Source organism: Schistocerca gregaria, chromosome 2, assembly GCF_023897955.1.
Source record: "Schistocerca gregaria isolate iqSchGreg1 chromosome 2, iqSchGreg1.2, whole genome shotgun sequence".
Classification (NCBI taxonomy): Eukaryota; Metazoa; Arthropoda; class Insecta; order Orthoptera; family Acrididae; genus Schistocerca; species Schistocerca gregaria.
Genome location: NC_064921.1, coordinates 302,359,322 through 302,373,159, shown reverse-complemented (window position 1 = coordinate 302,373,159; position 13,838 = coordinate 302,359,322). Strand labels below are relative to the sequence as shown.

Below are 13,838 nucleotides of genomic sequence, written 5' to 3'. Positions count from 1 at the left end.
ATATCGCTCTGCAATGTTGCACCCAAATATTTAATCGACGTGACTGTGTCAAGCGCTACACTAGTAGTGGAGTATTCAAACATTACAGGATTCTTTTTCCTTTTCATCTGCATTAATTTACATTTATCTGTATTTAGAGTTAGCTGTCATTCTTTACACCAATCACAAATCCGGTCAAGTCATCTTGTATCCTCTTACAGTCACTCAACGATGACACCTTCCCGTACATCACAGCATCATCAGCAAACAGCCGCACATTGCTATCCACCCTATTGAAAAGATCATTTATGTAGATAGAAAACAACAGTGGACCTACCACTCTTCTCTGGGGCACTCCAGATGATACCCTCACCTCCAGTGAACACTCACCATCGAGGACCACGTACTGGGTTCTATTACTTAAGAAGTCTGCATGCTGATGCATGGACAGCAACTTCTCTGTCTCAAGGAAATTCATTAAGTTCGAACTGAGAATATGTTCAAGAATCCTGCAACAAACCGATGTTAAGGATATTCGTCTGTAATTTTGAGGATCCGTCCTTCTACCCTTCTTATATACAGGCGTCACCTGCACTTTTTTCCAGTAGCTCGGGACTTTACGTTGGGCAAGAGATTTGCGATAAATGCAAGCTAAGTAAGGAGCCAAGGCAGTAGAGTACTCTCTGTAAAACCGAATTGGAATCCCATCAGGACCTGGCAATTTATTTATTTTCAACCCATTCAGCTGCTTCACAACCCTGGGGATGTCTATCACTATGTCCGCCATACGGGAATCTGCATGAGACTCAAACGGCAGTATGTTTGTACAATCCTCCTGCGTGAAAGATTTCTCAAATACAGAATACTCAGAAACTAGGGTAGTCCATTTTTGAATGTTTCCTTTGTGTTACCTTAGAGAGTTATTTCAATAATTTTCTCACACAATATATAATTTTTGTTTTCCAGTAGATTTGTGCTGTGATCTGTGTTTGAATGTTTTTCTGAATGTTAATGCAACCTTTTACATGGCTTGACAACTGAGATTCAAATCCTTGAATACTAATGCTGAGTTTGAGACATTCTTAAGTCAAAGATGAAATCTAAAATACCAAGAGAAAATGGAGTCCAATTGATAAAAATAAAAAGAGGTGGAATAAAACAGAAGAAAAACACTCCCACCAACGAAATGCTAGAAAAATTTAATAAAGAGATAAAAGTATGGTAATTGCTGCAAAGAAGGTGATAATGGATCCATTCGTCAAATGCTTGGGATTTTATGTGATGGCTGCTCATGTATCATTTGCATTAATGTGATATGCATTGAGAGAGTGAGGGCATATTTGAATTTCACACAGCAAACTAACCGAGAACTCTTTATCTAAGGGAAAGGAGACTAGTGATATTATGGCCAGATGGATAATGAGAGTCACACATCTGTTGGTGGGGCCTCAGTTTCCATCTCCACAGTTCTTAAAACTCTGTTATTGGATTAGGGTTGCAAATAGCCTGGATAATGAATCTGTGAGGACTGTCACAATTGTGAAGACTCTGGATTTTGAGCAATAAAAACAGTTTTCAATTATCTATCATTGAAGGGTTATCATGATAGTACCTTCAGAAGGGATATGGCTGCTTTCCAGAGATGTGTTCCTTCAGTTGATTTACTGATTCACTCTGAATGATCTCAGAGAAATTGCCCCGTTTAGTTGTATGTATTTCTGCAAGTTCCAGGGAAAAATGCCACAGAATTTTGTATTAAATTGTAGGAGTCTCTACAAAACTTGCAGTATAATGTGAACTGTCAAGATTTGGGTTCGTTTTCATTTGTAGATAATACCAAATTCACATTGTTGAAATGAATACTTAAAAAAAGGGGGGTGGAGAGATTAGAATTTTCAGAGGAAGCTTGTAAAAGTTAGATGGAAATTCATCCAGAGTGTCATTTTAGTTACAAATACTTAAAAATGTTAATTTCATTTGGAAACTACACATTGTGCCCAGTAAAATGACAAGCAAGTATTAGTTTCTGTTTTTTATGTTGAAAAACTCTTGATACAAAAATGCAAAGATATGCATGGAGGTTTTCATGATAGGGCACAAAAATGAAGACTCAAAATCTTGTTCACAGTATTGTGCAAATATTGCTCAACACATCTGGGATTCATCAGGTCTCTACAGTGAAATCCCTATTTCACTAAATGCTTCACCACTTAGGATCATATTTTGTACTTTATCTTCTTTATTTCTTTATGCACACTCATCACTTAAAGAGTGGAAGGATAAACCTTTCTTGGCACTATACATTAAAAATTGAATTTACAATCAATACAGTTAGACAACTAATCGTCTCTCATACTATCTCTTGAGACTAACACTGGAGTGCATGTGTTGAAACAGAACTTCTCCTTTGTGATATCATATAGCTTCCACATGTTACCAGACCGAACAGGGGTATTTGAAAGATGGTGGGCTTCTGGGTATACAGCCGAGTTGTTATTTCCATTTTACGCCCAATATTTCAATGACCAGTCATTATATCCGAGTTGTTATTTCCACAGAACCAGCTGTCTTCTTTAGGTGCTGCAAGTTAGGTGTAGTTGCATGTACTCATTGCCCGAACTCCAACCAGATTGGGAACTGTTGTTGGTCTCTTGCCATTATGTTTATTGTGAGTTCGACTTGTGATGCCCATTCTGCTCTGTGATGTTCTTCTGCTTTTCAGAGCCCCTGAAGTGCATGTTGTCTCTATGTTTTCCATCTGTGGTAAATGTGATGGCTGCCAAGATCTTAATGAATTGAGTACTGGACCCCAAGTGTTGTTTAGATAGAAATCTCTATACTGGTTTATTAGATTTTCTGACATCTTTATTTTGCTAAACTCCCTAATTATACTGTCCCAGAAACTTGTTTGCAGCACTATACTGGTTTCGTTGTATTTCATTTCATGGTAATATCTGAGGCGGTGTTCAGTGACAACTGATTTGCTTGGTTATTTTAGTCAGATGTGTCACTGAAGTACTTTGAGGCTCTTCTCAACTCTTTTTATAGCCTGCTACACATAAAACTTGCCACATTAGCATGGAATGCAGTACACACCTAGCTTTTGGAGACCCAGATCATCTTTACCATTACAAAGAAACTTTTTATCTTTGTTGACCATTGTGAAATACACCAGATGCCATATTTCTGTAGGAGTCCACCGATCTTTCTAGATATCAGGCCAGCACAAGGTAGATAAGTATTTCATAACTTCTCTTTCTCTGTCACAGTATCAACCTATTTTTCATTGAAGTACACTGGACCAAAGCCTAATATTACAGGCAGCTAAAGTTCTCCATAGGACTGTGAATAAAAGTCTATATAGAATTCTGGGAGAAGCACTTGGAAAGGAACGATATTGTTTCAGAAGGAGGAAAGGGGCACAAGGTGCCATTGGACCTCCAAGCACTATTGGTGAGAGATAGGTAGAACAGAGTAAGGAAGTATTTGTGGCATTCATAGACCTCAAAAAGACAGTTGACAAATGGCAGTATGGTAAACTGATGGATATCTTCAAAAGAAGATGGATAAGCTGATGGATATCTTGGAGAGAAAGTGACAAATTGCAGTAGGTTAAGCTTATGGATATCTTGAAGAGAAAGGGAGTAAAGTGGAAGGAGAGAATATGATTGCAAATCTGTCCTTTAATGAAACGGCAAGGGTATGAATAGGAAATGAAACCTTGGAAGAGCTCAGATATGGCTCTTGACTCTCTCCAATTCTATTAAATATTTACTTGGAGGAAATAATGAGAAGTTACTTGAATGGGAAGAGGTGTCAGGGTAGGTGGATGGAAAATTGAATGCTTAAGATTTGCGTGATCCTTGCAGAAAATGAAGAGCAGTGATTCAAATGCTAAATGACCGGAATGAAGCCTTTAAGTAAGAAAATGGAAGGCATAATTATAGGCTTAAAGGAAAGGAGAGAGAATTTAGGATCTGAAACCATTGAACAGATGGGAGCATTCAAGTATTAAGGAATTTGAATTAGCTAAGATACACATTGTGAATGGGACATCAGAGTCAGAATGCTGCTGGTGAAACAGGTATTTGAAAAGCAGAAAAGATTTTCTTCGAATAGTTCAAACATATAATTAAGAAAGCGACTAGTGAAATACGCAGTATGGAGAATGACCTTGTACAGAGGAGAGACATGCACATTAAGCAAGTAAGATGAGAGGATCATTGAAGCTTGTGAAATGTGGGTGTGGAGCAGAATGGAGAAGATCAGCTGGACTGATAATCAGGAATGAGGAAGTACTGAGAAGAGTTGGAGATCGGGGGAGGTTTCTGACAGTGAAGAACCAGAAGTTAATCTGAGTAGGGCATAATTTGAGATGAGATTGTCTTCTAGAAGAGTCAGTTGAAGGTGTTATCCTAGGAAAGGGAGGGAAGGGCAGAAGAAGATATCAGATGCTGGATGACATGTGTAGACCAAAAGGAAGGTACCAAAGAATGAAAAGGGAAAGCAGAGTGTAACATTACAGGACATATTGGGACATATTGAAGTATTCGATACTGTAGACTTTTAGGGGATGTCGATACAGATATGCAAAATGTGAAGGGAAACTTTGGTGATGTTTAAATATTGTACTGTGTCAATATTAGGACATTTTGCACAGAAAGAACAAAAATAGAATTAATGTAAATATATATTAGTGTTAGCAACCTATTTTCATTCAATTTTGTAATTATATTTCATTTTGTAAAAGAAAGACTCACTGTTTGCTGTAGCTCTGATTAATTGTATAAATTATCAGTTTTGAGCTAAATTATTTCGTATAATATGGACAAGATACTTTTAAAAACTCAGCAGCTAAAGAGAAAGTCTGTAAATGAACGTTTAATGCACACTTCTGGAACTTTCTATGAAGAAATTCTATATTATGATCGCAAAAATACGAAAACTTGTGAAAACTGTTTCATAACCTAATTTCGAAAGACGATTTGTATCAAGAAATATTGCTAAAAAGATTTATTTACGTTTTGAAACACGATTTAAATCATTTTACATATGAATAGTTGTTCTAAATCACTCAAGAAATATCCAGAATCAAATGTCAAGATGTTTCTGGAAGCATCGGTACAAATCTGGTGAAGGTTATCCAGAAGCTGGTAGAAAAATGTTATAAAATCTATTTGGAAATTATGCTTGTAAGAATTTATATGTACTGATCCTTTTACTTACTTTAATCTGTACTAAAATTCTGTATTGTCTAATTTAGTTTTAAGTTGTGAATTGCTATCGTATTGTAAACAAAACATTGTCAAAGACTCTCATTGTTTGGAAAGATATTAATACACCTAGGAGTTGTCAGTTGCCAGTTCGGATATGCAGTGCGGTTAGCTCTGAGAGTCAGTTGTTGAGTCTGTGAAGTCTGTCAGTTCTGTTTGTAAATAAACGTCTGTAATGAAGAATTACTTGTTGTCGTCAATATGAACTCAAGACCTTTTGCACGAAGCAGACACCTCCTAATGCAACGTTTTAATTTGGTTGAGGAAGCTGGGATCGCTATAAGTGCAAACAAATTGAAGTGGAACGTTTTAATTTGGTGTTGAGGAGCTGAAATGTTATAAGAGGAAAGAGAAGCGTGGAGGGCTATGAAGTCTAAACCTGCCACGAGTCAGTTAACCAAATGATGATGATTATTTATTCCTTTGGAACACTACTTGTAGGTGTAATTCTTTGGTGAGGCTCTTCTTGTTTGATAGTGTTTGAAATTTGTTGACCAGAGTATTTAGCACTGAATTTCTTTTGATGGATGGTAATGTCTCAAGGCATGAAAATAGAGATTAGTGTGTGTGGGTTTTTCGTGTTCATTGTGGCCCAAAGATCTGTCTGCTTTCTCTTAATTAACATATTGAGGCAAGGCATGTCACACTATTTTCAAAGTTCTATTGTGAATTTTACATTAGGGTGGATAAAGTTTAAATGTTCTTCAGGATTTTTTGTTCCCTGTGGTCATACCACAACTTTTGTCATGTACGTGTTGATGGAAACACGTCACCTCGAACTGTCACCATCTATCACAAAGAAAGGCAGTTCTAAAGGCTCCATAGAACTCAAACACTATTAGACAGAGAGAACCTTGCTGAAGAACTTCTACGAGTAGTGTTCAGTAGGAATGAGTACAGACCATCAAACTCAGTGGCCGTTGCAGTCTCAGTCAAGAACACCTGAGAAAGGGACTGAAACTGGGTCAGAGAAAAAAAAGCCAAGAATTGTGTGTCCACCTTATGCTGGCCATGTGTCAAGAGAGAGATCAGCTGACTCCACCAAAACTTGACATCTTATCAACAATAATAAAAATTCATCTTTGTAATGTTAAAGACAATTTAGATGTTTGAAAATATAGCATTCCATGAAAATATAGCATGTCATACACGGGACAGACTATTAGAATAATTGAGGAGATGCACATGTCATAACAGTGACACATCTGACTAAAACAACTGAGCAAGTAACCTGCCACCAAGCACTGTCTCAAGTATAGTCGTGAAACAAAATAGAGGAGGTTTGTATCATGGTGCACATAGCACATTTCAGGGAAGCATAAGTAAGGAGTGTATTGAAATAAAGATGTTGGAAAATTTGCTAAGTGGCGCCAGACATTTCAAATTAAACAGGGCTTGGAGAGGGAGAGCAGAGTAGCGGAGAATGGGTGGGGGGAGAGAGGAGCACTGTAGGTGAACTGTGCAGGGACTAGATGAAGACATGGCAAGACTGCCACGCACAATGTAGGGCAGAGAGAGTTGTGGGGAGGGGGGAGGGGGGGGGGGGGGGGAAGGACGGAATAGGAGTAGAGCAGGAAAGGGGAAGGATTGCAAGATGCATTGGCAGAGGGCAGCACACAGTGAGGGTGATGGGACATGAATAGGGAGGAGGTGATAGGACAAAGTAGGCGGGAAGTGTTGGACGAAGGGTATGGGGACAGTAGGTCACTGTAGGTTGAGTCTGGGATAGTTTTGGGAGTGGAGAATGTGTTGTAAGGATAATTTCCATATGCACAGTGCAGAAAAGCTGGTGGCGGAGGGAAGGATCTAGATGGCCCGGGTTTTGGAGCAGCTGCAATAGTACTACAGATTCTGAAAAGCAAAAGACCATCAAAATGCATAGTACACCTTATGAGACAAGCTCACAATCATTCATAAATAGCAGTGTGGGACCAGCAGTAGGTCAATGTTTGGATGGAGTCTAGGCAATGAATATACATAACCTGAAGCTAGTCAATGAAATGTAGTGCGTAAAATGGAAATGAAAACTCGACTGAATACCTAGAAGCATGCCATTAATCAATCATTCCGAGATGACCTATGACATCACAGCAATGTTTGAGAAATGTAACAGTCGGCAGTCCAAAAGATCAGAATGACTTTCATTTTATGTAAACAACATTGAGATACTAAAACTTCTATCTTCATTTAAAATGTATAAAAATGATGACACAATTAAAGCTGGCTCTTTTCATGGAAAATTTGTCTTGCGCTATATTGTATTTGCACTGGTTTTATTTTCCTCCTTTGAGTGGCAAAACAAGAGCTAAGATCACAAGTACTAAGTCTCAGATAATGGTTTTTGACTGGATATTGAGATCACAAGGTGAGGTTAGTAGTTTATTTATTTTATTTCCATGGTATGTTCTAGATATTAGGAGTGAACAACTGGAAGTGCAAATATTTTCTGTGTAGCCTGCATGTTGAAATTAATGACGATGAGCTAACGTAAAATTCTGAGAGCATTTTGAATTTTATCTTCCAGGCCTTAAAAATAACATAATTACTGTGATAGCATTTACCAACCTCATTTCAATTTACTATCTTTAGTAATTAATTGTGAATCTTTTGTTGTATCCATTATATGGTCCTTATAATACACTAGTGGCCATTAAAATTGCTGCAACACGAAGGTGACATGCTACAGACGCGAAATTTAACCAACAGGAAGAAAATGCTGTGATATGCAAATGATTAGCTTTTCTAAGCATTCACACAAGGTTGGCGCTGGTGGAGACACATACAACATGCTGACATGAGGAAAGTTTCAAACTGATTTCTCATACACAAACAGCAGTTGACCGGCGTTGCCTGGTGAAATGTTGTTATGATGCCTCGTGTGAGGAGGAGAAATGCGTACTATCACGTTTCCGACTTCGATAAAGGTCGGATTGTAGCCTATCACGATTGCGGTTTATTGTATTGTGACATTGCTGCTCGCGTTGGTCGAGATCCAGTGACTGTTAGCAGATTATGGAATCGGTGGGTTCAGGAGGGTAATACGGAACGCCATGCTGGATCCCAACGGCCTCGTATCACTAGCAGTTGTGATGACAGGCATATTATCCGCATGGCTGTAACGGATCGTGCAGCCACGTCTCGATCCCTGAGTCAACAGATGGGTACGTTAGCAAGACAACAACCATCTGCACGAACAGTTCGGTGAGGTTTGCAGCAGCATGGAGTATCAGCTCATTGACCATGGCTGCAGTTACCCTTGAAGCTGCATCACAGACAGGAGTGCCTGTGATGGTGTGCTCAATGACTAACCTGAGTGCACAAATGGCAAAACGTCATTTTTTTGCATGAATCCAGTTTCTGTTTACAGCATCATGATGGTCGCATCCCTGTTTGGCAACATCGCGGTGAACGCACATTGGAAGCGCATATTCGGCATCGCCGTACTGGCTTTTCACCCGGCGTGATGGTATGGGGTGCCAATGGTTACATGTCTCGATCACCTCTTGTTCTCATTGACGGCTCTTTGAACAATGGACATTACATTTCAGATGTGTTACGACCCGTGGCTCTACCCTTCATTCGATCCCTGCGAAACCCTACATTTCAGCAGGATAATGCACGGCTGCATGTTGCAGGTCCTGTCTAGGTCTTTCTGCATACAGAAAATGTTTTACTGCTGCCCTGGCCAGCACATTCTCCAGATCTCTCACCAATTGAAAACGTCTGGTCAATGGTGGCCGAGCAACTGGCTCATCACAATACGCCAGTCACTACTCTTGATGACTGTGGTATTGTGTTGAAGCTGCATGGGCAGCTGTACCTGTACACTCCATCCAAGTTCTGACTCAATGCCCAGGCGTATCAAGGCTGCTATTACGGCTAGAGGTGGTTGTTCTGGGTACTGATTTCTCAGATCTATGCACGCAAATTGCATGAAAATGTAATCACGTATCAGTTCTAGTATAATATATTTGTTCGATGAATACCCGTTTATCATCTGCATTTCTTCTTGGTGTAGCAATTTTAATGGCCAGTAGTGTAATTACATTAAATATTATGTAGCTATCCACAATGTTGTTACTTGTTCTGTTTTCATCATCTCAGGGCTAAAGTACTTTGTTTTATGGATTTTTATGTCCTTAAGCAATTGACTTTGCATAACACATATTATACAAAAAGAGGTAAGAGGCATACACAAATTGCACCCTATCAAGAAAAGTGACACAAGTCGAAAAATGGCATCTTAAGTTCATCACTGAAAAATACATGTGAAGTGCCCCAACTTGCACAGAAAATGTAATTGAATGTACTACCAAAAATTCTTACTTAAAATTTAAAGAAACTTATACTATATCAGTAGAAGTTTTATAGAATTAATTCTTTAAGTCGAGTTTTGGTAAGTATTGCATTTTTGAGTTGTCACTCTTCTTTCCAGGGTGCGAAATGATCAGAAGTAATTGTATTTTAGTTAGCTTCTCTCGCTTCACAGCCATTTGAAATGCTTATGATGTGCATACATAACACTATAAGAGCATTCTCTACCATCCTGCAGGTTTAGTTCCTGAAGAACCAGAAATGCTTCAATTGGCCAATGGGGATATTGTTGAATCAGCACCACCAATTTGGGGGATGGACATAAAGGTTGGCATTTAATTTGGTAACAGCCACTCAGAAAAAAAGAGTAATATTATATGTTCACTTCATTTTCTCATAGGAATTATAACTTTTTACTAACTAGGAATATTAACAGTTTTATATTTGATGTGTGTAACAATTATAGTAGTAAAGGTTGAGAAAGTAAATTGGATAACAAGAAGGGTAATTAATATTGTCCCAGAAGGACTATGGCTCATTTACATACCACAGATTATTGTTTGTACTAGATTCATATTATATTTAAATTTTGATGTTAGTCCACTGCAATTTTTCTTTATTTTTGAATAAATGCCAACAGTCAGAAATTACCCTATTGAACGTGTCTTTGATTATTTTCTCAATCTGTGTGTCTGATCTATGCCACAGGCATGGGTGACCTTTGTGTGTTAACTGCCATTCGATATTGCTATAATGTGATCATGAATACTAAAAAAAATGTCTCAATTATGCTTATCGGTTGAATCCTGTTAAGGGGAAAATTCTTAATATGAGTCATACTGTTGGCAAGCAACTATACTGTTATGACATCAGAGAGATTCCAGATCACTTTCATTAATGCCTGGACTTAATGCACATATCTGAAAAGACAATTATTTTTGTAGCATTTCTGTTTGTCTTGTAAATATTATCATATGAACAATGCTGGACATTTCTGGACAAACAATGTGATGAGGAAAGTGTGGAAGAACAGAGGTATTGAATGGGGATATCAGTGAGAAGTACATCTTGTAACTCAGATCTTCTTCAGAACATACAGTAAAACCCCAAGAGTACATGGAAGGAGTGACCAACGTTTAGGTGGTATAAGTACTGTTAAACTACAAAATTACCAATCTCCTGTTCTACAAATTTAAATGAATTAAATATTTGGTTATTACACATTTCACAGAATACTTATTTTATTACAAAAAAAAAAACAATAAAGAAGACTTGTTTGTTTTCCCCTTTCAGTGTATTGTGAAAGAAGTCGTGCCAGCTGGTTGATGTAAGAACTGATTAAAAGAAGAAAAGAAATGGCTAAGATAGCAGAAGTGAAACTTGGTGCAGTAGCCTCCTTTTCTTCTTCTTCTTCTTCTTCTTCTTCTTCTTCTTCTTCATTTTCATCACCAGATCTTATCTCACAGTTCTTTTCGCACATTTCACTTGCACCAGTCTTGGGTGGAAGTCAGGACACTGCCCTCACAACAAAGTCCCAGAATGTTACATCTTCAGATATATCAATGATCCTACCCCATTCTTCATCTAGAATAGTGTTGTCTTCAACAGCAAATGATGTACTTCAGCCCGCCTTTGTGGATTGAATTGAATTGAATTTAATTTTATTTGATCCTGTAAGATTACATTGTGTACAGTAAATGTACGTGTAATATAGGACATGTCAAAGTATAAACATTCATTACCACTTAGAAAACAGTTTAACATAGTCTGTTGTGTTACAGAATTCCAGGCAGCAACAAATATATGTGTAGCCTGTAGAAGCCTAGTCCCACTACTTCCTTCCTCAAAAACTGAAGTTGATTGTGCAGTTGCTATTCCATATTTGGCTTTGACAGTTACCATGACAGGGTCCATAGGCTGCAGATGGCTTGTGCTGTTCGGTGGAAGGAACACAACGTGTACATTTCTCACAAATTATGTTTCCTCTGGATTTACTGGACATAGGCCAATAATAATTACAATTTTATGCATCCATTTTGACATCTAAACATCTGAAAAACCTTGTAAATATTTCTGACGTCAAAGGCAACACTGTTTGTTATAACCTTTAATCACAATAATTGCGTGGATTTTCACACTCTCTCTTAGAAACAATAGCTGATCACATGATTACAACTCAGTCTCTCGTATTCGACTGCTGTGCCGTGACATGCGGCCGGTGCCGTTCGTAGCTAGGTGGCGCTCCCGCGCTCATCTGATTTGCGGAGCGCCTCTATCGCCGTTTGTGCGTACTGTCGTGGCGGCACTGTTAAATGTCGTGGCACTATCACAACACTTTTCCCCCCTTGAAAAAAATAAACACTCACTTCCTTGGAGACATGGACAGCGCAGAGACATCCATGGCCTCTTGTGAGGCCCCGAGGAGATCCCGCGCAGAGACACGGGAGTATGATCGAAAATGTCCAGGACGGAAGCTCGTGCGAGGAACGTGCCTCCTGGATGAGATGATGGGTGAAAACTCCGGAGCAGCATCCATAGGTGTCATTGACCTGGGAGTGTGCTCCAGCGAGATGGGTCCCGGAGAAGGCGGCGTCGCGACTGGGGCCGGTTCCGGAGTACTTGGAAGCGGCAGCGGCAGCGACGGCGGCTGCATCAACACGGACGGTAGATCGGCAGCAGCGACAGGACTGGCGTCTCGAGCTGGTGGAGGCGAAGGATGGGGCGGTGGCACAGGCATGGCCACCACTCGTGGGCGCATCTGGTCGTAATGGCGAACAACCGTGCCGTCGCCCGTACGGATTTCACAAAGCCGGCGGCCACGAAGAGCCTTGACCACCCCTGGAATCCATTTAGGGCGAGATCCATACCCTCGTGCCCACACGTCGGCGCCCACCGAGTATTTTCCCGCACTAGGGGACACAGTACAAGGCCTGAGAGGGTGAAGCAGGTGCAGTAGAGTGCGCGGTTGGCGGCCATGCAAGAGTTCAGCAGGGCTGCGATCACCCAGAGGCGTGAAGCGATAAGAACTCAGAAATTGCAGCAGGGCGTCATCTGTGGAAAAATCACTAAGGAATTTTTTCATCTGGCATTTGAAAGTGCGGACAAGGCGCTCGACCTCCCCATTCGATTGCGGATGGAAGGGAGGTGCGGTAACATGATGAATCCCTTGTCCAGTACAAAAATCACGGAAGGCCTGCGAAGAGAACTGAGGGCCATTGTCCGTGACGATCGTGGATGGAAGACCTTCTAGCGCAAAGATTTTGGACAAAGCCAGCGTCGTCGCCGCAGTGGTGGGCGACGGACATCTAACAACAAATGGAAACTTCAAGAAGGCGTCAATCAACAGTAGCCAATAAGTACCGAGGAAGGGGCCAGCAAAGTCGGCGTGCACCCGTTCCCATGGCTGAGCTGGATCAGGCCACGGAGAGGGCATTGTACGAGGTGCCGCCAGTTGTTGAGCACACTGGCCACATGCAGCAACCATATGGGCGATGTCCGAATCAATGCCGGGCCAATAAACGTGCCTGCGGGCCAGGGACTTAGTCCGAGAAATACCCCAATGGCCTCCGTGCAACAGTTTGAGAACATCTTTGCGAAGAGAGGCTGGCACCACGACCCGTGGAGATGCGCCATCCGTGGCCAGAAGAACAACACCATCACGAACAGACAGACGAAGGCGCAAGGCATGGTAGTTGCGAAGGGGATCCGATGCCCGGCCCCCGGTCCTGTCTGGCCAACCTCGTTGAACAAAACCGATCACCCGACGCAGGACCGGGTCCCGCGCAGTAGCTGACGCGACCTGCGAACCTGTAAGTGGAAAGCCCTCGACTGCACGACGTTCTTCCTCATCAATGTGGAAACAGAGGAGTTCATCGCGATCGAAAACAGGGTCGGGGCCCATCGGCAATCGCGACAATGCATCCGCGTTTGCGTGCTGGGCCGTGGGGCGATAGTGAATCTCATAATGAAAACGAGACAAGTATAAGGCCCAACGTTGCAGGCGGTGAGCTGCCTTATCCGGAAGTGACGCCGAGGGGCTGAACAGAGAGACCAGCGGTTTGTGGTCGGTGATGAGGTGAAACTTAGAACCATACAAAAAAACGCTGAACTTTTTTAGAGCATAAATGATAGCGAGCGCCTCCTTTTCGATTTGAGAGTAACGCCGTTGCGCCTCGTTGAGGGTCTTGGAAGCATAGGCAATGGGTCGTTCCGACCCATCCTCATACCGATGGGCGAGAACAGCCCCTAGGCCATACTGTGACGCGTCAGTCG

At 41.0% G+C, this 13,838-nt stretch overlaps 1 protein-coding gene across 12 annotated transcripts in view; it reads left to right on the top strand.

The window, feature by feature from the left end:
• The window catches only part of LOC126336925 (transmembrane protein KIAA1109 homolog), a 468,521-nt gene that overhangs the window by 68,618 nt on the left and 386,065 nt on the right, over positions 1 to 13,838 (top strand). For all 12 annotated transcript variants that reach the window (XM_050001082.1, XM_050001080.1, XM_050001090.1 and 9 more), the window contains exon 8: positions 9,805 to 9,893. In XM_050001082.1, coding sequence (XP_049857039.1) covers positions 9,805 to 9,893 — 89 coding nt within the window. The remainder of the gene's footprint in view (positions 1 to 9,804; positions 9,894 to 13,838) is intronic.